This window comes from Monodon monoceros, unplaced genomic scaffold (genome assembly GCF_005190385.1).
Source record: "Monodon monoceros isolate NGI ecotype Baffin Bay Population unplaced genomic scaffold, NGI_Narwhal_1 Super_Scaffold_5, whole genome shotgun sequence".
Lineage (NCBI taxonomy): Eukaryota > Metazoa > Chordata > Mammalia > Artiodactyla > Monodontidae > Monodon > Monodon monoceros.
In genome coordinates this window covers 103791807-103816315 of record NW_021703782.1, presented here as the reverse complement: position 1 = coordinate 103816315, position 24509 = coordinate 103791807, and the positions used below count along the sequence as shown (strand labels likewise).

The window sequence follows — 24509 nt, the reverse complement described above, 5'->3', positions numbered from 1 at the left end:
CACCATCTTGGTTCCTCTCCCAGGTTTCAATATTTTAAAGTTAGCTTTGTATAGGAACAACTTTTTTTTTAATTATTCTTTTTCTCAGCAGTTTCTTTTTTTAAAAAATAAATTTATTTATTTATTTTTGGCTGCAGTGCGTCTCTGCTGCATGCAGACTTTCTCTAGTAGTGGCGAGCAGGGGCTGTTCTTCGTTGCGGTGCGTGGGCTTCTCATTGCAGTGGCTTCTCTTGTTGCGGAGCATGGGCTCTAGGCGCGTGGGCTTCAGTAGCTGTGGCGCGTGGGCTCAGTAGCTGTGGCTCGTGGGCTCTAGAGGGCAGGCTCAGTAGTCGCGTAGCACAGGCTTAGTTGCGCCGCACCATGTGGGATCTTCCTGGACCAGGGCTCGAACCTGTGTCCCCTGCTTTGGCAGGTGGATTCTTAACCACTGCGCCACCAGGGAAGTCCCATGAACAACTTCTGAATTCTAAATTTTATTGTATTTTAGTATGATGTATATTTAAAACACTGCTTTTTCTATTTAGAAAATAGTTCACCTGTCAGGTCTGGAATATTCTCTGCTTTCACTTCTAAACAACTTAAACAAAAGGATACTAATTAAAGGGGGGAAAGGGGTAGTGGTGGTGGTGGTGGGATGAACTGGGAGATTGGGATTTACATATATACACCAATATGTATAAAATGGATAACTAATAAGAGCCTGCTGTAGAAAAATAATAAAATAAAATTCAAATCAATAAATAAAATTAAAAAGCAAAAAAAAGATACTAATTTAAAAGGCTAGCAACTGGATTTCCCTGGAGGTCCAGTGGTTAGGACTCTGCACTTCCACTGCAGGGGGCACAGGTTTTATCCCTGGTCAGGGAACTGAGACCCCGCATGCTGCACAGTGTGGCAAAAAAAAAAAAAAGGCTAGCAACTGATGTCTTCAATAGTGAAAATTTCACTATTGCTTTCACATCAGAGATGTGGGGGAAAAGGGAATGGTTGAGTGGAAATAACATTTTTAAGCATTAAAAAGGTACAAAGGAGAGGAAATTGTCACAATTCACATCGAATCTTCCACTGATTGCTGAAATTCTCCACTTGAAAAGCTGATCTGGGAGAAAAGAAGGTCATAAAGTCTGCTTTTTAGACAGAGAAATACGTCTATGTCTATATTATTTCTATCTCAAGCAATTACTAAAATATTTCCAAAACGAACAAAGCTATTTTTCTATAGAAAACCAGTGAAATGAACATAGTAATTAACTATTTTTAAAAAATCTGTAAATGGGATCCTAGCCTATTTTAGAAGTACAGCAAAGCCTCCCTAGTTCAGAATAGTCAGAAGGAAACTTCTCTCACTCATTGCACAAGCATGTGTTAAGAAATCCTACATCACACACACAAGATGCTAGTACACCCAATGAAAAACTAGGATTATATTGATTTTCAAAAAATGTATATAATCTGTGTTATTCTCCAATGGTGAATATGTTATAGAAGTAAAAAAGAAAAGCAAGAAAAGGAGCGGAAGCATGAAACACCTTAGTTTAAACTGGACCCACAGATATCTGAGTTCTAAGTCAGAGAGCTCTTGTGAGAGGAGGAAAACTAGACTTGGCATCATCAGCTGGTGTTCAGTACAAGCCCAATCCTTTCACTAGCGTTCAGGGGAAATGCTCACACCAGAAAACATCCACTTGAAGTGAATATACTTTAAATTTCATCTTCCCTATCTGACCCAGCATATTATACTGTTCCTTAGTATTTCAAGTGGCAGTGAGTACTACATAGCCCAGATGGTGATTTTTTTTTTTCTGATCTATGTGGTTTTTGTATTAATTGAAGTATAGCTGATTTATATGTTCTTTTTCAGATTCTTTTCCATTATAGGTTATTACAAGATATTTAATATAGTTCCCAGTGCTATACAGTAGTAGGTGCTTGTGGTAGTAATGTTTTATATAGTATATGTCTTCATAAACTGGTAGCCCAAATCAATTATATTCCATTTCAAACTGAGCAAAAGGAATCAAGACATGCCACTGTATCATAAGGGAGTGACAATAACTATTAAATGAAATCTTAATTATAAATCTAAGATTGCTCTGGAGGTTCTATGGAAAGTAATGCCAAAATAAGAGCTAAAAATTTTCTCAAACCCAGACCATATTCCCTTAAATAACAATGACTTAAAATACTGATATGATGCAGCTACAATGGAAAACATTGTGGAGGTTCCTTAGAAAACTAAAAATAGAATTACCATATGATCCAGCAATCCCACTCCTGGGCATATACCCGGACAAAACCATAATTCAAAAATATACACACACCCCTATGTTCACAGCAGCACTATTCACAACAGCCAAAACATGGAAATCACCTAAATGTCCACTGACGAATGAATAGAGAAGATGTGCTACATATATACAATGGAATACTATTCAGTCATAAAAAAGTATGAAATAATTCCATTTGCAACGTGGATGCAACTAGAGATTATCATACTAAGTGAAGTAAGTCAGAAAGAGAAAGACAGGGACTTCCCTGGTGGTCCAGTGGCTAAGACTCTGCACTCCCAATGCAGGGGGCCCCGGGTTCGAGCCCTGGTCAGGGAACTAGAGCCCACATGCTGCAACTAAGAGTTCATGTGCTGCAACTAAAAGATCCCGAGTACCACAACGAAGACCCTGCATGTGGCAACGAAGATCCTGAGTGCCGCCAGGAAGACCCGGTGCAGCCAAGTAAATAAATAAATATTGAAAAAAAAAAGAAAGAAAGAAAGAAAGAAAGAGAAAGACAAATACCATATGATATCACTTATATGTGGGATCTAAAATATGGCACAAATGAACCTATCTACAAAACAGAAAGAGACTCACAGACACAGTGAACAGACTTGTGGTTGCCAAGGAGGAGGTGGGTGGGGGAGAGAAGGACTGGGAGTTTGGGATTAGCAGATGTCAACTATTATATATAGCATGGATTAACAGCAAGGTCCTACTATATGGCACAGGGAACTATATTCAATATCCTGTGATAAACCATAATGGAAAAGAATATAAAAAAAAGAACGTCTGTGTATACCTGAGTCACTTTGCTGTACAGCAGAGACTGGCACAACATTGTAAATCAGCTATACTTCAATAAAAATAAATAAATGAAAATAAAATGAAAATAAAATACCGATATGAAACTTTCACTGGACTGTGAAGGGGATCTTTAGAATCTTGAACTTCAAATATATAGGAGTATTTATTTAGAGGCTACTTTAAAATTTATGTCATGTGACCTCTAGGGACCACTGAAATTTCTGGAAAGGGTCAGCTTTTCCTTAAGTGCCACTCCAAGAACTGGTTGGTGACTACCACATTTGCATGCTATAAAGAAATGTTATTCAAATGACAATCTATAAACAACAATATGAGTATTAAATAAATTATATTTTAGAGCTAATTCCAATAGGATATACTTATTTTTTAAGGAGGTACAGTTGCTTGTTTAATTATTTGTTTCCAACTCTCAATCTAAAATACAAGTCTATCTGCCTAAAACTAAGTGTATTTTTGTTAGAAGATGACAGCTAACTTCAGGGGCACAATTTATTACAAACAGACATTTAAAACAACAAAAACAAAAAAAGCGGGGATAGGCATGACCTTAATTCTTCTATTTAATGGATAACAAGAAAGCAAAGAAATCTTTGAGACCCAAATATCATAGCATGGTTTTCAAGAAAGGACTTGGTGAATTCCTCAAACTTTCACCATAGGGCTATATTAAATTTCCTTTCGGCAACAAATAAATTGCTTTCTCACTGGTGGAAGCTTAGACCAGTCATCTAAATCAGGAAAGCAGAACTACATGCCGTACTGAAGAGTCACGTAAGTGTAAAACCACGTCTCTCCCCATGGCATGTTTATGTTTTTTCTATAGATTTCCACGAGGGCAGCAGGTGATTATCTTGATTCCTTGACATTTAGGATTAAAAGAAATTATCTAAGCTTTAAAAGCTCGCATAAAAATGTGGAAATATCTATATTTTCTTTATATCTCCTTTGATGATGAAACATTTGGATATGAAATTTGATAAGAATGCCCTGAAGAGGAAATAGGGTTCCTATAATCAACGCGGAAACAAGACAGACCCATGGAGTCCTGTCGCACCTGTGACACTGTGATGCTGCATTTCTTGGCCAGCTCCTCTTTGGCTTCTTCACTGGGGTAGGGGTTGCTGAGGTGTGAGTAAAAGTATTCATTCAAGATTTCTGTGGCCTGTTTACTGAAGTTACGCCTTTTTCGTCTATGAAAGAACCAAAAAGAGAATTGTCGTTATAATCAACATTAACCAAAGAGGGATGTACTACTTAGGATCACACAAAAAAGTTCGCTTTCTGTTTTTAAACATTCTTAGGGTGTAATTAATCACCATGATGTTGTAAATTATACTCTTTGCATCCTCCAAAGAACTATCCAACTCACGTGAAGATGTAGGATAACTAAGAAAAATACGAAAAATACTAGAATGTGAAGCACAATTAACTTCATTCTTTAATTTGTTCAACAAATACTTATTGAGGATCTAATGTGTTCTAGATACTCAGTGAGGATCCAGTTGGAACAAAACAGAGAAGGTCTATTAGGGAGCTCACAGGGGATTAGAGGGTTAAGAGAGAGAGTAGAAAGTTAGGGGAAAGAAAAACATTAGACAAGCAACACAGAAATTAATAATTATAAATTACGGTAACTATGTCCAGTATCATGAAGGAAAAGAATAATGTATAATGAAAGTGTCTAAGAAGGAAACCTAACACAGATTATGGAGTCAGGAAAGGTTTCCTTGGAAGAGTGACATTTAATCTGAGGCCTGGAGAATGTGTATAACTTAGTCAGACAAAGAGTAGAAGGAAGAGGAATGAGCAGAGGGAATGGTCTTCAAACAGGAAAAAAGCTCGGAAAGTCCAAAGTGCTAGAGGAGGCTGGAGCACAGTAAAAACAGGGAATATGTGAGACGAGTCTGGAAGGATGGACAAGGGCCAGATTACACAGGCTTAGTGGACCCCATATGGATTTCTGAATTTTATTTTAAGTGCAATTGGAAGTATTAAAGGTTTTAAGTTTTACATTTTAAAAAGATTATTTTGACTACTGAGAATAGCTGAAGGAGGGGATGAAAGGAAATGTAGAGATATTTAAGGAGACAACTACAGTGGTCAAATTGAGAGATGATGGTAACTTGGCATAGGGAGAGAATAATGGAAATAAAAAGATTCAAGGTCAATTTGAAAGGCAAAAGCAATAGGACTTGATAATAAATTGGATGGGGGGGTGGGTGGGGAAGACAGAGAAGGAAGGTAAGGAAAAAAAAATACATCAAGGATTTCTGGATTTTTCTGCTTCAGCCAACTGCCTGGACTGAGGTATGGTTTGCTTAACAGGGAAAGAGTAGGGGAGGACAAATTCTTTGTTTTTACTGGGAGGGGGTGGCAGAATGTCAGAAGATCAAGTATTTGTTGACAATTTATTTCAAATAGCAAAAATGTCATTTACATTTGGGTTTTATTTTGAAGATTTTAAAGAATTCCAGCCTTAAAATTAGCATTTGTCAGATTTCACTTTAAATTAAATTCTCCAGTAACTGGAAAACACTTTCCCCAAACAATTTTCTTAATATTGCCTTACAAATAATCTTAATGATCTTAATTGTGATATCCTATACTCAGGAAAGACAGCGTCAGTAGGCAGTTGTAAGTGTGTATACCCTATGAGATTCTTCTAGTTAAAATGATGTCACTAACGTGGCAGGTTAAGTATGTGATCTATGTTTCAACATTCAGGGAGAGTCAAGGGAGCAAGAAATCTCGGTCTGATCAAAACATCTCAAGTTATGAGCCCTGAAACTTCTTAATTTCAATAATTTTTTGGAAGGTTAAACCATTGTTTCCTGAGGGATGAAGAATAGATTCAGGATCTATTTGGGAATTAAAATCAACAGGATTTGATGATGAACTGGATGGGGGGAGGTGGTGAGGGAAGACAGATGAAAGAGAAGTACACCAAGAATAGCAATCAGCATTTTTGCAGGAGTCAGGCATTGCTTGACAAGAAAAACAAAGCCCTGACCTGGGGCACTTTGAAAAGGCACAGTCTGATGAGTGGGTAGCTGGATGAATAGGATGGAAAAGGTCTAGAATAGATACTGAAACTGTCAAACTTACAGATAATTACCTGGCCCACAGATAATGTTTGTTGAGACAACACAATAATGACCTGCTCATAAAAATCTAAGTTTCTGGCTTCTTATGAAAAATTGGAAGATCAGCCACACCAGGCCCACATCATCAGGAGGCAACCACAGGCTAAAGCTAAGTGATGGCTGTCCCCTCAGATATGTCCCCGTCTGCTCTAATCCTCACTGCCCCTCATCCAGCCACTCCCCTCAATTCCGTTACATGTAAGTATGTGAGCTTGTGACTCAGTCTAAAACATGAAATCCAGCAGCAAGACCGGGTACAGTGGAGCAGATCACACAAGGGCATTTCTTTGGAAAATGAGGACTTACAAAAGGGGGAATGAGCAGAAACATATTGGGAAAGCAGAAATAAGTTTGGCTCATTTATCGACTTTACCTAGGAGTGGTTTTAGAAAACATCAAAAAACCTCAGAGAACAAATTTATGGGCGGAACAGAATACCTTACCCCAGACAGTCTGGCTGCATCCAAACTACGGCACTTCTACTAGAAGAGTAGAGGGACCTACACAAATTTATTCCTAACTGTTCTGCACCGGTACATACTTCGGCTTGTCCAATTACCAAGAAAATGTGAGTATGGCTTTACAAAAAGCCAGAGTGAGCAAGGGAATCATATATCTGAATGAGCATGTTTGCCTAGAGCAGAAAAACCATGCCTTCTCAGTGTAGAGGGCTTGCTAAGAGGCACTACAAGAATAGATGGAAGCAAAACTCAGTATTTGCATTCACTTGAAGGCGTAAGAGAGAACTCGGTCTAATACTTCATTTATTTTTTAGAAAAACATTCTGTAGAAAATGCCCATTAAGCATTTCCCCTAAGTTTCATTCCCCCCAGGGTTCACCACACTCTAAATGGCTATGCCTCAGGCCAGTGTGCAGTGGTGCATCAGTCCCAGGGCTGTGTCCCATCAGCATCACAACATTACTGACGGCAGTCTCTGTGGGAGAAGGGGCTTTGCTCCAAGCTCTGCCACCTTCTCACCCTGGCTCTGCTCACTCTGGCTTGTTAACTTACTTTCTCTTCTTGGAAGAAAAATAAATCATTTAGGTGTATACATTATGAATGCAGTTATGTTTAAAAAAAAAGAGCATGCATGTTGATAAGAATGGGAAAGTATCCGCAGAAATAAGGATAGCAATTGTGTTAGAAAAGATTCCTTTCTGAAGAAAGTACTTTTAAATATCTTTGTTATGTAATGCTTTTAATTAAAATGCTCAACGTTGACAATTTTAAAATGTTTTTTGTTTTCTGATGCTACTTCCTTAACTCTTTGAGCTATTATAAGTAGTAAGTGGAAATATTCATTCACCTGGTTAGTCAACAAATTATTTTTCTGCGGCCTACTATGTGTAAGACACTTGCTGGAATTGTGGGGAATCTAAACGTGTAAGACTTGGCCATTGCTTTCAATGACAATGTGACTTACTTGGGAAGAGAAGAAATAATCCTGAAAAACTGCAATAAAGGCAGTCTGCATGAACTTCGGTCTGGAAAATTGTATAAACATAGTATCAGTGTTTAAGAGACGGCAAGGACGAGTCCAGTGGAGTGCTTAAAGTAGGCTTCCTAAAAAGGGAGCATTTAGGCCAGGCCTGAAAGGCTGAGCAAGGTCTCACTAATGCAACCAACATGAGCACCAGCTCTGTCCCAGGCTCCGTGCTACACGCCCTCACAGATGACAATTCATTACTGGTGACCAAGTTGGGGAAATGGTTGGGAGAACAGGGTTTGCTGTGGAAGGCTGGAGGTGGAGGTTGAGGGGTGGTGGTGGAAGAGGTGGTTAGGCAGAAGAAAAGAATTCTCGTCAGAGGAGACAGATGAGACGAAGAGGTATCGCATTTTGGATTAAACACAGGAAAGAACGATTTAGTGATATATTAAGAGCACTAAAAATGTTCACATTTTGATCTAATAATACCATTTCTGAGAATTAATCCTTAGGAAATAATTCTAAAGATCAAAAAGGTTGAATGCATAAAGACTTTCACTGGAAGACTAATTCCAATAAAAATCTGTCTAAAATAGTACCTTCCCTCCATCATTTTCTCTCCCTTTACCTTGCTTTTATTTTTCCTCATGGCACTTACCATTCTATCACATTTCATTACATTATTGAACAGAATACTACAGCATATTTGTTTACTTGTTTATTGTCTGTTTCCCCAAGTAGAATGTAAACTCAATTGGGGCGAGTATGTTAACCTATCTTGTTTACCTTTATAGCCTCAGCACAAATAAATATTTGTAGAAAGAAAGAAGAAAGGAATTGGAAGGAAGGAAGAAGTTATCATGGAAATTAATAGGGACAACTAAATGCTCAAAAATGAAGAAATGGCTAATTATTTATCATATATCCATCTGGTAGACTTCAGCAATTAACATTTAAAATAGGAGTTTATACTATATGAAAAATGTTTACCTATTCATGGTAAATTTTTTTTTTTTTCTTGCAGTTCGCGGGCCTCTCACTGTTGTGGCCTCTCCCGTTGCGGAGCACAGGCTCCGGACGCGCAGGCTCAGCGGCCATGGCTCACGGGCCCAGCCGCTCCGCGGCATGTGGGATCCTCCGGGACCGGGACATGAACCCGTGTCCCCTGCAGCGTTAGGCGGACTCTCAACCACTGCGCCACCAGGGAAGCCCCATGGTAAATTTTTTAAAAAGCAAACCAAATTATGCATATTGTACCATCACAAAGAACATTTAAAAAAAAAAAAAAAGTACCACAAACCAGAAAGAAATATGCTAAAACGTTCACAGTGACTTTTTTTTCCATTGGGTGGTAAAAAAGTGATTGTCTTTTATCCCTCGTCCTTCTTTCTATTCTATACATTTTACAACGTTTCCACAGTGACCTTGGTATTTTTTAAATAGGAAGAATATAAAATAAAACTTAAATCTTAACAACAAAAAAGTAATTTGGGCGGGGGCAGGTCACATAAGGCCTCAAATGCCAGGTTAAGTAGTGTGCATGTGAGTTACCCAGCATTGAAAAGCTGCTATGGGGTTCCCTGGTGGCACAGTGGTTGAGAGTCCGCCTGCCGATGCAGGAGACGCGGGATCGTGCCCCGGTCCGGGAGGATCCCACATGCCGCAGAACGGCTAGGCCCGTGAGCCATGGCCGCTGAGCCTGCGCGTCCGGAGCCTGTGCCCCGCAACGGGAGGGGCCGCAACAGTGAGAGGCCCGCTTACCGCAAAAAAAAAAAAAAAAAAAGCTGCTATGGTTTTTAAGTAAAGCAATTAGGGCATCATAAGAGGGCCATGGAAGATGAGTGGGAGAAGAGTAAGACTGGAAGCAGGGAGAATAGTGGGAAGTTACTGTGGTAGTCTAGGTACAAAAGGATGAACGTGAACTGAGCAGTGCAAGTATGGAAGGAAAAAAAGAGCTAGAACGAGAAATGTTGAAAACAAAGCACTGGTGAGTTCTAATGACTAATTCAGTACGGAAGGAGGAGGAACCAAAGGCGATACAGGGCTTGGCTTAACCAGGAGAACGGGAGTATAATCAGGTGGCATATGTTTCCTTATTCGGCTCTAAGGAAGAGCTCTGGCATGAAGATTGTTCCTCACATCTTGTTTTCCAGTTGAGATGCTAACTTATTTTCTTTAATATTGTAAAATTTGGACGATAATCATCACCTCTGTGAGATTCCAAGAGAGAGAAAACAAAACAAAATAGAAACCCCTTTCCACCGTTGAAGATTGATTGCAAGCTTTAGCAATGCCCAAGAGGCATCTCTGCAGGGGCAGCATATAGTAGGAACTTGACAGTTCCTCTGTTACGTCACCTAGTAGGTCTAACACACCATATACAATTTATTACCTAATTCCTGTGAAACTTGGTGACAGCTTCAGATAAAAGGGAAATATGTATCCTGAGAGGGGAAACTCACAGGCTTTCTTCTTGATTTGGAAAAACAGAGTTTGGGGTTTTGTGGTAACTATAATACCACTTCCTTCTTAGGAATATCAGTATCTCCAAGTATTTTTTTTCTAATATGCACAAGCAACGTAACATCAGGAAGTTCTTAGAAAACAAACCTGCATTAAAACAAAGTTACATACTGAACATTATCCTTAAATATACGTTTTAGCATCAGAACTGAAAGAAAGGCTATGTATTACTAAGTCATTAGTAGTGGCACTAATCCTATTTGTTTCCTGAGTCACCAAATTGGCAGCTAATAGCACTACCACCCCCAGACAAGAAGAGGCTTGACAGTGCAGACACCATGAGGTGAATTACCTGTCCAATGTAGAGAAGAGCTCTTATAGCCAAATTAAAGAAGAATCTAAGACCAATTGGCCAGGATTACAGAAAATAATACACAAAGAGTGAAAAGAAAAATTTTTAAAAGCCATGCAATAGATTTGCGGCCTCACATACCTGGCATCAAGGAACCTTGATCTTAAAATCATAACTGCTTCACAAGTGCTTTGTTTGAGCTGCATCTGAATGGAACTAAATTTTCGATGGATGATGCCCACCATTCTTTCAATCTCTTTTGGGGAAATGGGACGTGTTCTACTCTGCTCTCGGAGAAGGTTCATCACGTGTGTAGTGAATTCATTACATGCCTGTAAGGGGAAAAAAACCACTCCTTAGGAATCTGGTATTTTGTATGATCACACCCAGACATTAACTCATCTGAATTTCTACCTCATTTGCAGTTGCCAATGGCATTATGCAGTAGGTAGGGTAAAATGAAAACTAAGACACTTGTGAAATGGCAGTGATAGTTAGATGGGGCGCAAGAATTCTGAAACTATGAATGGCCAGGCATGCAAGGGAAGCACAGCACTCAACTGCCCTTCCCACCACCCTTGTCCCTGTTCCAAGATGAGGTTTTCCCACTGGAGGATGCTCTCTACCAACTGCTATATGTAAGTACAAATATATGTTAATTGTTAATACTAAGCACCTCCTATTTTCTTTGGGGTTTTACATTTATTCCACAAATGTTTACTGAAGCACTATGAAGTTCAAATTCCTCCAAGAGCGATTAAGGACACATAAATGAGCAAGATGTGGACCTGACTTTCAGTGCAATAAAATATACAAAAAACGAATTCTTAAACAAGGCAGACCATGTAAAGTATCACAGGAAAATATGAGTAAGTGCTTCCTAAGTTCCAAGGAGGAAGTATTCTCATCTGGAAGCAGAGATCACTTCATGGGAAAAGTGACATTAGGGCTTTAAAGGATGGGTAAGATTTTTGAAAGGTGGAATAAAGGTGGAAATCAAGAGGAATTTCAGGCACAAGAAAATATCCTGGAAATCATGGTATATAGCAAGTCCACGGGGACACAGAGAATATGTAAAGGAGAGGAGGGAATTCAGATTTGCACTAGCATGTAAAGGGCCTCTGATACCATGCCAATGTCCTAGTACAATTTAGCTGTGGTGTGGGCCTTATTTGTGGATATATGCCATTCCTAAAACATGGGTAAAGCAGCTCAGCTCCTCAGGGGAGGGGCAGCAGGAAAATAAGGATCAGATTTGGGTCTCAAACTTTTTAGTTAACAATCCTCAGTCCCTGTCTCTTTCAGCCCCCCTATATTTAGATCTATAAAACCACATAACTGGGCCTACACAGAAATCCAGTATTGCCTTGGGAAATAAAGCATCTGTCTGTATCTCTGGATAAAAAGAACATCTTCTGGCATTTTTGTTTAAAAAAAAGACAGGAGATTCTGCACCTTACTGCACAGATGCCGCTAGTAGGGTGAGTAGACAGAACAATCACTGATCATGGCAAGATGCATTCTGAAGATATAATAATGTCCACTTCCCTACAGATATCCCGAACATACAGCAAATGATGGTTTTTCTAACTGCTCATTACAGAACTAACCTTTTAAGTACACTGGCTGTTTCAGTTAGTTTAAGCTTTTATGGAGCTTTTATATAAATATTTCTAAGGTGAGGTAAAATGAGTCTGGCTTACCAAAGTTTTTTTAAAATATGTTTAAGTCTTAAGAATTTTAAAGTTCCTTGTGAGTGGTGACTCTGGGATTCTTCAGAGTATAGATTTGTGCAACACACACAGTAGGCATCCAATAAACATCTATGGATTACATCTACATCTATGTATCTATTACATCTATTGTATTACAATTCAAGAGTAATGTTGATTAATATCTGTAAATACATTATCCCTGAACCTTTGTAAGTGAAGGATTTTTAACCTGCAGTCCATGGATAGGTTTAGAATGTCCATGACTCCCTGAAATCTTATTCAAGTTGTGTGCACATCTGTCTTTCCCGAGGAGACAATCTGTGGGGTTTTTGTTTGTTTTCGTTTCAGATTCTCAGCCAGTCTATAATTTTAAAAGGCTAAGAATTACTGTCCTAGGTTATGGCACAGTAAAACATTAAGGAACTTTGCAGCTCTAAAATTGGAAGTTCTTTCCATCTTTAAGGAGACCATAATAAAGAAAAGTAAATTTAAGATTTTCCCCACTATATTGTCAACTTAAACTATTTTGTGCCAAGCTGAAAATAGGTGGTCACCCTGTCAAGAAATATATGTACAGATCTTTTTTTCTTGTACAATACTTTCCCTAAAGAATGTTCATATAATTTCAAATTACATAATTTAATAAACACTAGCCCTCAGTTTTCTTATTAGTAAAATGAAGGAAAGTAAACTAGAACAGCAAACTGGAATCAGCAAGTTCTGATAGACACGTTTACAGCTAGTTCCAAAAAATGTTAATACAGTATGTTTGGGAAATATGGGGCTAACCAAAATTTTAAATGCTTTTTTTTTTTTTTTGAGGGGGGAGGGGGCAGGATTCCTCAGTACTTCCAGTATGCCAATATGCATCATAAATCTTCAAAGGAGAATGGTATATCCAACTTTTCCCAAATAAATTTGGTCACAAAACCTCTTTTCTCTAGAGCAGTGCTGTCTAAAAGAAATACATTGTGAGCCACATATGAAAAAAAATATGGGGGGTCATTTAATGTTTTTTCTACTGCACTGATTACTTTCCAAATGTGTTTTATTTTTCTCATATGAAATGTAAAATTTTTCTAATAGCCACATTAAAAAATAAGAATCAGGTGAAATTAATTTTAATAATATATTTTATTTGACCCAATATATGAAAAATATTAACATTTCAACACATAATCAAGATCTTTAGATAACTGTTAATGAGATATGTTACATTCTTTTTTTCATACACTTTGAAAACCAGTATATATTTACATTTACAGCACATCTCGGTCCAGATTAGCTAGATTTCAAGGGCTCAATAGCTACATATGACTAGTGGCAACCGTATTGGACAGCACAGCTCTACAGCATCTTGTGGACCAATGTACTAAGTAAGAAAAACTCTTTGGGAAACAGTACACTTAGTAATCTCTGATGTTTCTTTTTTATTCTTCATCACCATGCATTCACACAAACCCACAAAAAAAAGGCCGTTTCACTTAGGAATGTCCTTGATGAAGCAAGAGAAATCATTCATTTTATTACATCTCAATCCTTGACTACGACTTTAATATTCTGTGTGATAAAACGGGAAACACACCAAAAGCACTTCAATTGCTTATCAAAGGATGGTTGTCTTGAGAAAAAACACTCGTGCGATAGTTTAAGTTGTGAGCCGATGCTGTCTTTTTCAGGGAACACCATTTTTATTTGAAAGCGAAATCAACAAATTATAATTATTCAGACTTGGGTATTTTGCAGATATTTTCTCAAAAATGAACCAAGCAAGCCTGTCACATCAAGGAAAACAGCTGACAACAGTTGTGCCAATGATGAAATTTGACTTTTCAAGTGAAAATTATAATTTTGGAAAACTTGCATCCACTACCTTGAGCTTGATAGTTTCCTAGCAGACTTTCTGAATAATTTGGTGTTGATATTAGTAAATATGATATTTTGATATTATATAATGTAAAGTGTTAACATTAGAAGATGTACATAACTCAGTGAAACAATATTTTCCAAATGATCAAAGCATTATGTTACAAAAAAATGCATAGGTAGAAGATCCATTCAAAGTGCACCCTAGACCAAGTTTAAAGGAATTTAAAGGATTTTTTTTTTTTAAGGAATTCCTTTAAAGGAATTTTAAAGGATTTTAAAGGAAGGGAGTACAAAAAGTTGATATGATTTCAGATTCATTATAACTAACCTTTAAGACAATACAACTTGTCAAGTTTTGGTATAATATCAGAGAAAAGTATCCATAATTATCAGAAAGGCTATTAATACACTCCTCCCTTTTCCAATGACATCTTTGTGTGAGGCCAGGTGTTCTTCATATACTTCAACCACAAGACAGGAGACTGACTGTAGAAGCACATATAACAATCCAGGTGACTTCTTTTAAGCCCAACATTAAAAAGTTTTGCAAAAATGTAAAAGCAGCGCCACTCTTCTCACTAAATGTTGAGGGCTTTTTGGCAAACACAGACTTTTAAAAATATTATAGTGAATAGATAATAGTTTATCATTGTTTCTTAAATACATACTTTTATTTTTTCACAGTTTTAACTTCTATTATAATAAATGCTGATAGATACAACGCACTGAACAAAAGCTCTTAGGGGGGTCTCCAATAATTTTTAAGAATTCAAGTCATGGGCTTCTCTGGTGGTGCAGTGGTTAAGAATCCGCCTGCCAATGCAGGGGACATGGGTTCAAGCCCTGGTCCAGGAAGATCCCACATGCCGTGGAGCAACTAAGCCCGTGCACCACAACTACTGAGCCTGTGCTCTAGAGCCCGCAAGCCACAACTACTGAAGCCCGCGTGCCTAGAGTCCATGCTCTGCAACAAGAGAAGCCACTGCAGTGGAAAGCCCGCGCACCGCAATGAAGAGTAGCCCCTGCTCTCCGCAACTAGAGAAAGCCCGCGTGCAGCAACGAAGACCCAACGCAGCCAAAAATAAATAAATTAAATAAATTTAAAAAAAAAATGAATTCAAGTCCTAAGACCAAAATGTTTCAGAACTAGCTGTACTGGAGTATTTCTAATTTGCACATGTAATAATGCTAATTCCTACAAACCTAGCTCACACATTATGGTAACATATATCTATGACAGAGTGTATGTCTTGATAGATAATTCAAGACTCCTGTGTGTGATACCTGAGGGTTTTTTTGTTTTGTTTTTTGTTTGTTTCAGCTTTCCTCTGGCTCTCAGTTTTTCTCTGGCTATATTTTAATCTCTTCAGAATGAATGTTTGCCTATCGTTTCTAAGAAGCAGCCACAGGCTTGTGTGAAAAAAAGTGTTAAAAGCAAAAAGTTTCTGCATCTAAAAACTCATAATTTCCTAAAACATTTGCTGAATGTCTCACAACTTATTAAGTGAAGTCATCTATGAATGCAAATGCTGATTAGCAATTTGGCAATAGCCCAACATTCACAGAATTCACATAGCTTTTCTTTAAACCAGTAGTTCATACATGATTAATTAGAACATCTCATTTATGTAGTGTGCACTTTAGCTCATTACTCTAAGTAAAATTCGTTAAGTATTTACATTTAGATAATTAAAATCCGGGTACACCCTTAAGAAAGATGCATACACTTTAGGCAAAGTGATTTTTTTCCTTTATACCACTGAAAGTAAATTACAGCCTCATTTACAGCATCATGTGTACCAGTTTCAGAGCAGAGCATAGTACTGCCTCATCTCCAGATCCTTAAAAGATATACATTTTTTAAACATATAAGTGCAGTAAGAATGATCAAATGATTGCAGAGCTGTTTTGAAGGGCCACACACTAGCATCAATGCTGTTTAAAATGTAAGATGCTCACTTCAAACATTTATCATATCCTCTGTCATACCTACAAGACTATATTATGAAAACAGACATTGGAAAAAATTTTCATTGCCTTATTATTTTTCCAAGTAAAATTGTCAGTTAAGAATTTTCTGGTCAATGTCCACAATACAAATGTAGAAACAACTTGGTCAATTGGGAGATTTAGGAAAGAAGAGTTTTGATTCCTTGAATTTTCTGAATAACGAGTAATGGCAAAAACCTCTTTTTCTCTTAATCCAGCTGTTGAAAATTATCTAGGATGCATTGTTTTACATCCTAGATAATTTCTGTTTACAATGTAACAAAGATGTATGTTTTGTTTAAAACATACATTGTAATAACATAAAGTCAACATAAAGTGCGGAATGCTTCATCTGATAAAAAATATTTTCAACCAATTCTTATTATGAGCCTTTCTCTCCTTGCCATTTGTTCCTTTCTCCTTAAAAATACAAACCAAGTAATATAATGGAGGATTTGAAATATCTGGATTTTTTATAATGTTGTTAATGATATTTGTTAGCTAGTAAAACTATATATCCTCGATATCTATATGTATTTGGATTTACACTCAAGATTAGTTTTCAGGGTTTTGTTTGTTTTGTGGTGATGCTTTTTTCGGTGGTGAATTCAAGATTCAACCCCTTTCTTGCCTGTAAGTTCACATCACTGAACATAAAAATGTAAAATCAGACGGTGAGCAAGCACTTATTTTTGAGGAAGTTTTAAAATGGTTCATGATCAAATCTAAAAACTGAACTGGCCTTTTGTAACCATCTAGAGAAGCTGATTGCAGACAACAGATCGTAACACTCTCTATGCTAAAAATCCACTCTTCAAACAAAGAATAAACCTCTATTAAAAGCTGATGATTCTCTAATTTGCAAGCATCCGTTTTCTAGATGTCTTTATAACCTTGCAAGTAACTCTAGTCCAGTATTACAGATTTTGTATTTATGTAATGCTTATTAAATCAACAAATTATTCTTGTTTTAGGATGAGAGTCAACATTGAAAGATACTTTCTAAGCCAACTAGAATGAGACCAATATGCCTAAGAAACAGCTGCAAAGATGAAATATCTATCTTTTTTTTTAATCGGAGTATAGTTGGTCTACAATGTTGTATTAGTTTCTGCTGTACAGTAAAGTGAATCAGTTATACATATACATATAACCACTCTTTTTTAGATTCTATCGTACCTCAACAAGTCTCAACGTAATCACGTGGTTTATGGACCTATCTCATGAGGGTTTTGTAAGGATTATATTGTATAATACATGTTAAGTTCTTTGAAGAGTCTGGAACACAATTAACACTTAATAAATGACAGTTATTGTTGAAAATAGAAATGACAATTTTATGAAATTCATATTGTGTTTGTCATTCTGCAAGTAAGTCCCTACTCTGATTACCTAATATAGTTGTGTCTTCCCATTGCCAGAATAAATACAAACACTGCTTCCAAAGAAATTGAAAAGAAAAGTATTCAAATATAAAACAATTCATTTCATTAATCAAGTTTGTGGTCAAAGATACATTTGGTACAAAGAGCCAATAGACTAGAAACTTGGAGAAAAAAAGGGAACACTCAAACACTCCTTCCAGCCAAGGAAAAGACGCAGCGTGAAAGCTGACAAGAAGTAAAACCCTTCTCTTGGAGCAATGAATGACAAAGTCTTGTTTGGGAAAAATAAATATAAAGTTTACATCAGGTAGTACCCTTTAACCTTTCCTGCTATTTTTTTTTTTTTTTTTTTTTTTTTTTGCTATTAAGAAAATAGCAAAATGGGATTAGGAGTTTGTGGGTTACACAATCTCTAATGTAATAACATCAGCATTTTAAAACCTGATTAAAAAAAATTCTTTACAAGCAAAGGAGATCTTGCCAGCAAATATAAACACACAATGTTGAGAGCCTCAAAAAGCACAAGGCCATGATGCCTTTAAGTGGTTTAGGTTGCACACTCATTCTCCATTCCCCCTGCAATCCCCTGTAATCTGAAAGTCCTCTATTAGCTAAACAGTACCTAATTGGTCTTGAGCACACTGAGTGTACATGCATGGCTCCAGTGCTTTACCTGATTTGAGGTGAATTCAAAAGACATCTGCGAACTCAGAAAGCACGTTCCCAGATGGTTGGGGGAGGGTTGGGACCCTTACAACACTTTTGCCTTCAGCAAAAATGTATTTCAATATAATTATAGGAGATAGCTTTCAATATGTCATCTCTGTTATAGCAGCTATAAATTATGAAGTGAATTGCTTGTGTACAAGCACTTCTTCTGGTACAAGCAAAGTGAGAGAGCTGCATAAGGCATGATATATATCTTTTCTTTTTTAACTGAGAACAAATCTCTAAGTCAAATTTCATTTGCAAAAACCAATGTATCCATTTCCCTTTGGTAGAGAGGTAGAGGAAACAAGACCCTCAATTCTTTAAAACAGGCTTCCCAGGACCCTTGGCTCAAGTTCATTAGGAATTCACCTATTCTAATAGTCGGGCCTTTAATCGTAAGAGCATATTTGAAAGATACAGTAAAAACATTTTTCAAAACTTGTAGCTAGTCCCATCCCATAGTTCAGGATGCCATATAAGCCTCCATTGTCTGGCTGCCTTTGGGTCTTATAATTATATGGGGATCCCATGTGTACAAAATAAAAAAATTTGTTTTCCTCCTTTTAAAACAAAAAACTTGTAGCTAATCAACAAGAAGACAAGCAACCAGGTCTTCCTCCCAGCTAAAGAGGAAGGCAGTGCAACCAAGACAAAAGCATTACAACACAGTTGCTGCAAGCTTTGAAAAATTATCATATTCCTCTTGGTCGTCAGGATCAACAAAAGTAAAATAGTTTTGGTTTTCCTTTTAGGTGATAGTAATATTCAAGAATCTTACTTTAATATATATTCTATGCCTAATATTTCAAAAGCATTTATAAGTGAAGCTAGATGGTTCTCATTAAGAAGCATTACATCTGAGCCTATGTAATGTAAACACATGATCAAAGGACATTTTCTGGAGAAAAAAAAAAGGACAGGATTTTAAAAAACAGTACCATTCCTAAAACATACACAGAAAGCTGAGCCTTGCAGCTTGGATTTAATTTTGCTCTAACTGTAGCTCTAGTCTGCTTAGCTTTGTAAATGTGGCTGCGTTTATAAGGTACTTTAATTTACTGCAGTGGTGGTGTTTGTTAATTTTATGGCAATCTAAATCTAAACAGGCTTCAGATACATTTTCATTACAGCTTCATTGCAAAACAGTGGAGTGAACAGCTCTAAAATTCCAATGTTGTTTATTTCTTTTAGTAAAAGACTCAACACAATTTTCTGACAAAGCCTCTGCCTTAACATATATGTTCTTCCTATTTACTAATAAGCTTTCTGTCACTCAAAGTACCCATGTTCATGTACTTTTAGGAGGAAAAATATAATGTCTGTAAAGTGATTAAAATAGTTGTTTATTTGTCTATCTCTACTCTGATCCTATCCCAAATGCAATCCAACATGGGCAAATAAGAGAAAAATCAGAACGTATCTGAATTATTCGCAAACTGTAATTGTTAAAAACAAGGTAAGAGACCCAAAAGGGAGTCACTTTTGCTATGCCCCAAGTTTCAGCGTCTCCTAGGAATGTAATCTTAAACCAGTCAATATGGAACTACTGGGCCAGCACCCATGAGGTCATCTGCCTGACAGACTCTGCCAGGACCTAAGGGAAGGCGACCTTGCCACAACGGACCCTCTTTTTTGCTAGTATCACTTCCTCGTCCCACTCTTGTCTGCCTGTAAGAGTCTTTCATTTTGTACAGCTCCTGGGAGCTCCTTTCTATGTGCTAGATGAGATACTGTTCAATTCATGAATCGCTGAATGAAGCTAATAAGATCTTTAAAATTTGGTTGTATTTTATTCTTTAACATACATAAGTAGCAGCATGATTCAATGGAAAAAGAAGGCATATTGTCAGAAACTGATTTCAAAACCTGATTCTGACACTAACTAGATGTGTGACACTGGACAAATTACTTCACCTAAGTCTCATTTTCTCATCTGTAAAATGTAAATTATAATGCCACCATCTAGTTTAGAAATGCCACCCCTTCATCTCAGTTCTTCGTAGCCCTTCTAGTAACTCCAAAGTATATCCCTGAAAGTTCTATCTCAGATAAAGCCCTGTATCCCAAAAATATGAAAAGAAAAGACCATCTTATGTCAACTCACTGATCTGAACAAACTTAGGAACTACAGACAGAAGAGCAATAAAAGCCAGCTTCAAAGACAGCTCAAGAGAACTAAATGCTGCTGTGTTCTTTCTAAAACAATTCAGAACCTACAGGAGAAAAATTGTAAACTAAATTTCTGTTGAATCAGCCAACTAGTCATGATACTTTATTTGTCCGTAATACTGCAAAGATTTCATATTATCTATATTTTTCCTTCTGAAAGTGTTAAAAATGAGAAAGGAAATATACATTCAGTGGTTTTTTATTAGGCTACTGAACATATCTAGAAATAAGATTCATGATTACATTTTAAATCTTTGATATTTAAAACAAAAATACATACTGTAGATTAGTCTATGAAGAACTTGTGTGCACATGTGTATTTTTAAAGCAAACAAAACAAAACAAAAACCTTGGTGAAAATGACTGACGCCAGATTCACCCAACTTCCAACAGGGCTAAAGGGAGAAAATAAGGAGGCTGGTGTGAAGAAACATGGCAGAAGATAGTAAGGAATCACCTTAATTTCTCAGCTAAAAAGATGAGCCATTTGACCCCTAATACTATAGATCTTTCCATGCAAGGTGACTCATAGTATTTATTTAGTAAGTACGTACAGATGTATTTAACATAAAGTTATGCAATTAGGGTTATACTACAAATTAGAGTTGTTTTCTACTGTTTATGCTCAGGGCAACCTTTTCAACCATGACTTATTTTGTTTACTCTCAATTATTCATATGTCAACTCAGAAAGCTCAATTTTTTTCATATATATACATAAGACCACTTTTCCAAAATTCTTATTTGCATATCTTCTACCAAAAATTATTCCTATGAATGAAACTAGAGATACAGTATGAGATCCCAGAAAGCCTACTCAGAAAAAAGATAACGTCTTATAATATTAATTTATATTGTATTTTAACATAAAGCTACATAAATCTTTCTACCATTCCTCAAAACACACTCACCTCTGGGACAGAATCCAGCATTTTTTTAATAATACCATATCCAGAATATTAGAGAAGGCAATGAAAATAATAACATATACAACTGAAACTTTATAGGGAACTTAGAAGAAAAATCAATATCAAAACTGACCAGGGCATCACACTAAGGTGTTTGGACTTTAATAAATGCCTGACTACATAGTGAAGAATTTATGGGTGAAATGACATGATGCCTAGGACTTATTTTAAAATACTCTACCCACCCCCCCCAAAAAAAGAGTGGGGGCAAGGGGAGATAGACAAAATAAGATTGACAGAATGTTGATAACTATTTACCTGGATGATGAGTATCTAGGCAGTTCCTTATTTTAGGTTGAACTCTATAAAAATGCTAATACACAACTGTTTATGACATAAAAACTTGTTAATTTCATAGCATTCAGCTTAATATTCTCTTTATTTTGGGCACATTTAAACATTTCCATAATAATTTTTTTAAATTACCTTTCAGTGAGAATTCCTCAAACTAAGCAGGTTTTTAAACGAACAACTAAAATATGTTTAAAATGAACCACCAACATTTTACCTTGTCTCACTGAATCTAAGACTTACTTATTTCTCCCCACATTTTAACATCTCTGAAGTTTGGAAGCATTTCACTATCAATGGTATGTTATACTTCAATTGGGCAGTTAATTTTTTCTTGGTGGTGGTACATAACACCATGATATGGCTTAAAATCAAAGATATCTTAGATTCAAAGAAGTATAGTTAATATAATTGCTGAGAATAGCATTTTTAATCCATACTTTCTTTCTAATCAGGAATTTAGCACACAATGCCTAGTGTTCCCTGCCCCAGGAAACCTGTAATTATCTTGGGAGGTCTCCTCAAAGAGAAAGGCCAGAACCTGCTTACTTTGTGAAGTTAGCTCCTTCCCTTTAGCCTGGCATAATCCTGAAGAATTAATTCCTAGGAGGATTCTGTAGCTCACCGCATAGCAGGCAGAGCTCACTATGCAATGCTTCCCTTTAAAAGTTGTTATAATAGCTATGAATGAGGCCAGTGCATAACTGTTAATGATATAGAGCTTTGACGAGCACCAAGCAGTGAGGTTAGAGGGGAAGGATGGCTGCAGGTGTGGTAGTAAGGGCATGTACATGTGAGGAATGAGTAAAACAAATTGATGGGATAAAACAGGTTTAGCTTCACCTCTAAAATTGCAAAGAGACTTCATTTCATGAATCCAACAATTCACTTGGATTTTTGCATTGACCTTATTTATTCTGCTCTTTCTGTTAACACCTACCCCTCACAGCCCTCAGAATTAGTTAGCGCAGTCTGTCAGAAGAGCAATAGAGGGTTTGTGTAGGACTATGAGAGTGGCGGCTGCTGACCTGTTCATATTTCTCCAGTTCTGTGTGATAGATTTGTCTGATCTGGGTCAATTTGGCTCTGTAATCTGAGTGTTCAATAGAGTTATCTGAAGAACCTCCAGAGGCTGCCGCGGCTGCAGCTGCTGCCGCCGATCCCCCACCTTTCTCAGGACCTGAAACCCCTTCTGCCAAAAGCATATTGTCCAGTCTCATTAGCTGGGGATCGGGAGGGTCCTCCTCCTGGGCTCCTCTGATGCTGAGACCTTCAAGGAAGAGAGAGAGAGACAGAGAGAGAAGAAGCGAGAAACAGGACAAACAGTGTGAGTATTTTATTTATTTGAGTAAATGATCAAACAACATCAGTGCACTACAATTCATTCTGAGAATTTCATTGCTCACATTTTATCAATAAGCATAAGTAAGTATGAAAATTCTTACTTCTGTGAAATTTCTAGTATGACCCTCTCTCAATATATCCCATATTGGATCCTTGGAAAAAAGTAACCCTGGATTCTCAGAATATTCTAACAGCCAATCTTCCCAGTTTTAGATGATTTAAGCAAAAATGGAAAGGGGTAAAAAATTCAAGATTTTGAGAAAGAAAAAAAATAATTCCAAGGATATAAAACAAACTCATCAAAAGGTAGTTATTTTGTTTCTCCATACAGCTGGAAAAACAGAATTTAAAATCCCATAATTAATTCACAAGCTATGTCCAAAAATTAGAATATAAACAGGATTAGATGGGCTTTTCCATCATGTAATTTCAGGGAGAGAAGAGAAATACATACATTATAAGGGTAATTAGCTATGCTTTAAAAATATATATTATTAAATGAATTTGTTAAGCAACTGCCAGCAAACTATAAAACCAGGACACTACATACAGTATTGAAAACATACCATCAACATGGCAGTACAGTGCTGGACACAGTAGTCTCAATCTAATTTTGCTTTTAAAACAAGAACTTCCTAAGTGATGCCCAGTCAGCAACCTCATCTGAGTACTATAGATCACAGCTGACAATTCATAGGTTTAATCAGGTCACAGGCTTTCTGCCAAGATGTTTTCAACAACACAGAAGACAAAGTTTTAAAGTAATTACCATGGTATAAAAAGCGGTGGAGTCATGACAGCTCAAAATCAGCATTTTCATTAATGTGTAACATAATCTAAAATATCCCAGCCCAATTAACCTCCGTAAATCTGTTTAAAAGCAGGTTCCCCATACTAGTTACAAGGCATCTTGGGGAAGGCAGGGGGAGGAAGTTGGCATTTTGCAGGTCTGCATTTGGTGTCTGCCTTTTGCGTCTGTGCCTGTTGTTGTTTATCCACAGTGGTGCACACTCTGCGTCTAGTGTAACTTAACATGACAGTAACATCTATAAGCTGCCAAGTACTCAACTGAGCACCAGCTCTGCGATTTTATATGCTAACCTAAAACAACCATCAATTCTTTTTAAGAACAGATTTCATTCCTAGATGCCCTGAATTATACCCACAGCATGACAGAGCTCTTGGTTGCCTTAACTCAAATGAACAACTTTAATATCCTCCCTCAAAACACTTTAAAGCTGTCACTTTCATTTAAAAATATACTTCAGAATAATTTCAACTGGGTAATAAAACTAACTCACAATAATTTAAAATTATATCTGTTGCTTATTCAGAGGTAGATAAATAAAGTTTGAAAACCACAACATACTAAGACAATAAATTAATTTAGGGTACCAAAAAGTTAGATAATTCTCTTAAATCAGATAAAATTGGTATCAACACATTGCTGGTAATTAAAGATAGACAAACGTGTATTTGCTATTTCTTCTAGATCTAGAAGAAACTGCCAAATATTGGCTACATTAGTATTTTTAATTTAGCATCTTTGATTCTCTTCCCTTCACTTCACTTTGTTAGATGT

At 36.9% G+C, this 24509-nt stretch overlaps 1 protein-coding gene across 3 annotated transcripts in view; it reads right to left on the bottom strand.

Moving 5' to 3' along the window:
- The window catches only part of PBX3 (PBX homeobox 3), a 234800-nt gene that overhangs the window by 40991 nt on the left and 169300 nt on the right, over positions 1 to 24509 (bottom strand). For all 3 annotated transcript variants that reach the window (XM_029203913.1, XM_029203915.1, XM_029203914.1), the window contains exons 3-5: positions 22612 to 22853; positions 10629 to 10819; positions 4156 to 4291 (exon numbers count right to left, since the gene is read on the bottom strand). In XM_029203913.1, the coding sequence (XP_029059746.1) occupies positions 4156 to 4291; positions 10629 to 10819; positions 22612 to 22853 (569 nt within the window). The remainder of the gene's footprint in view (positions 1 to 4155; positions 4292 to 10628; positions 10820 to 22611; positions 22854 to 24509) is intronic.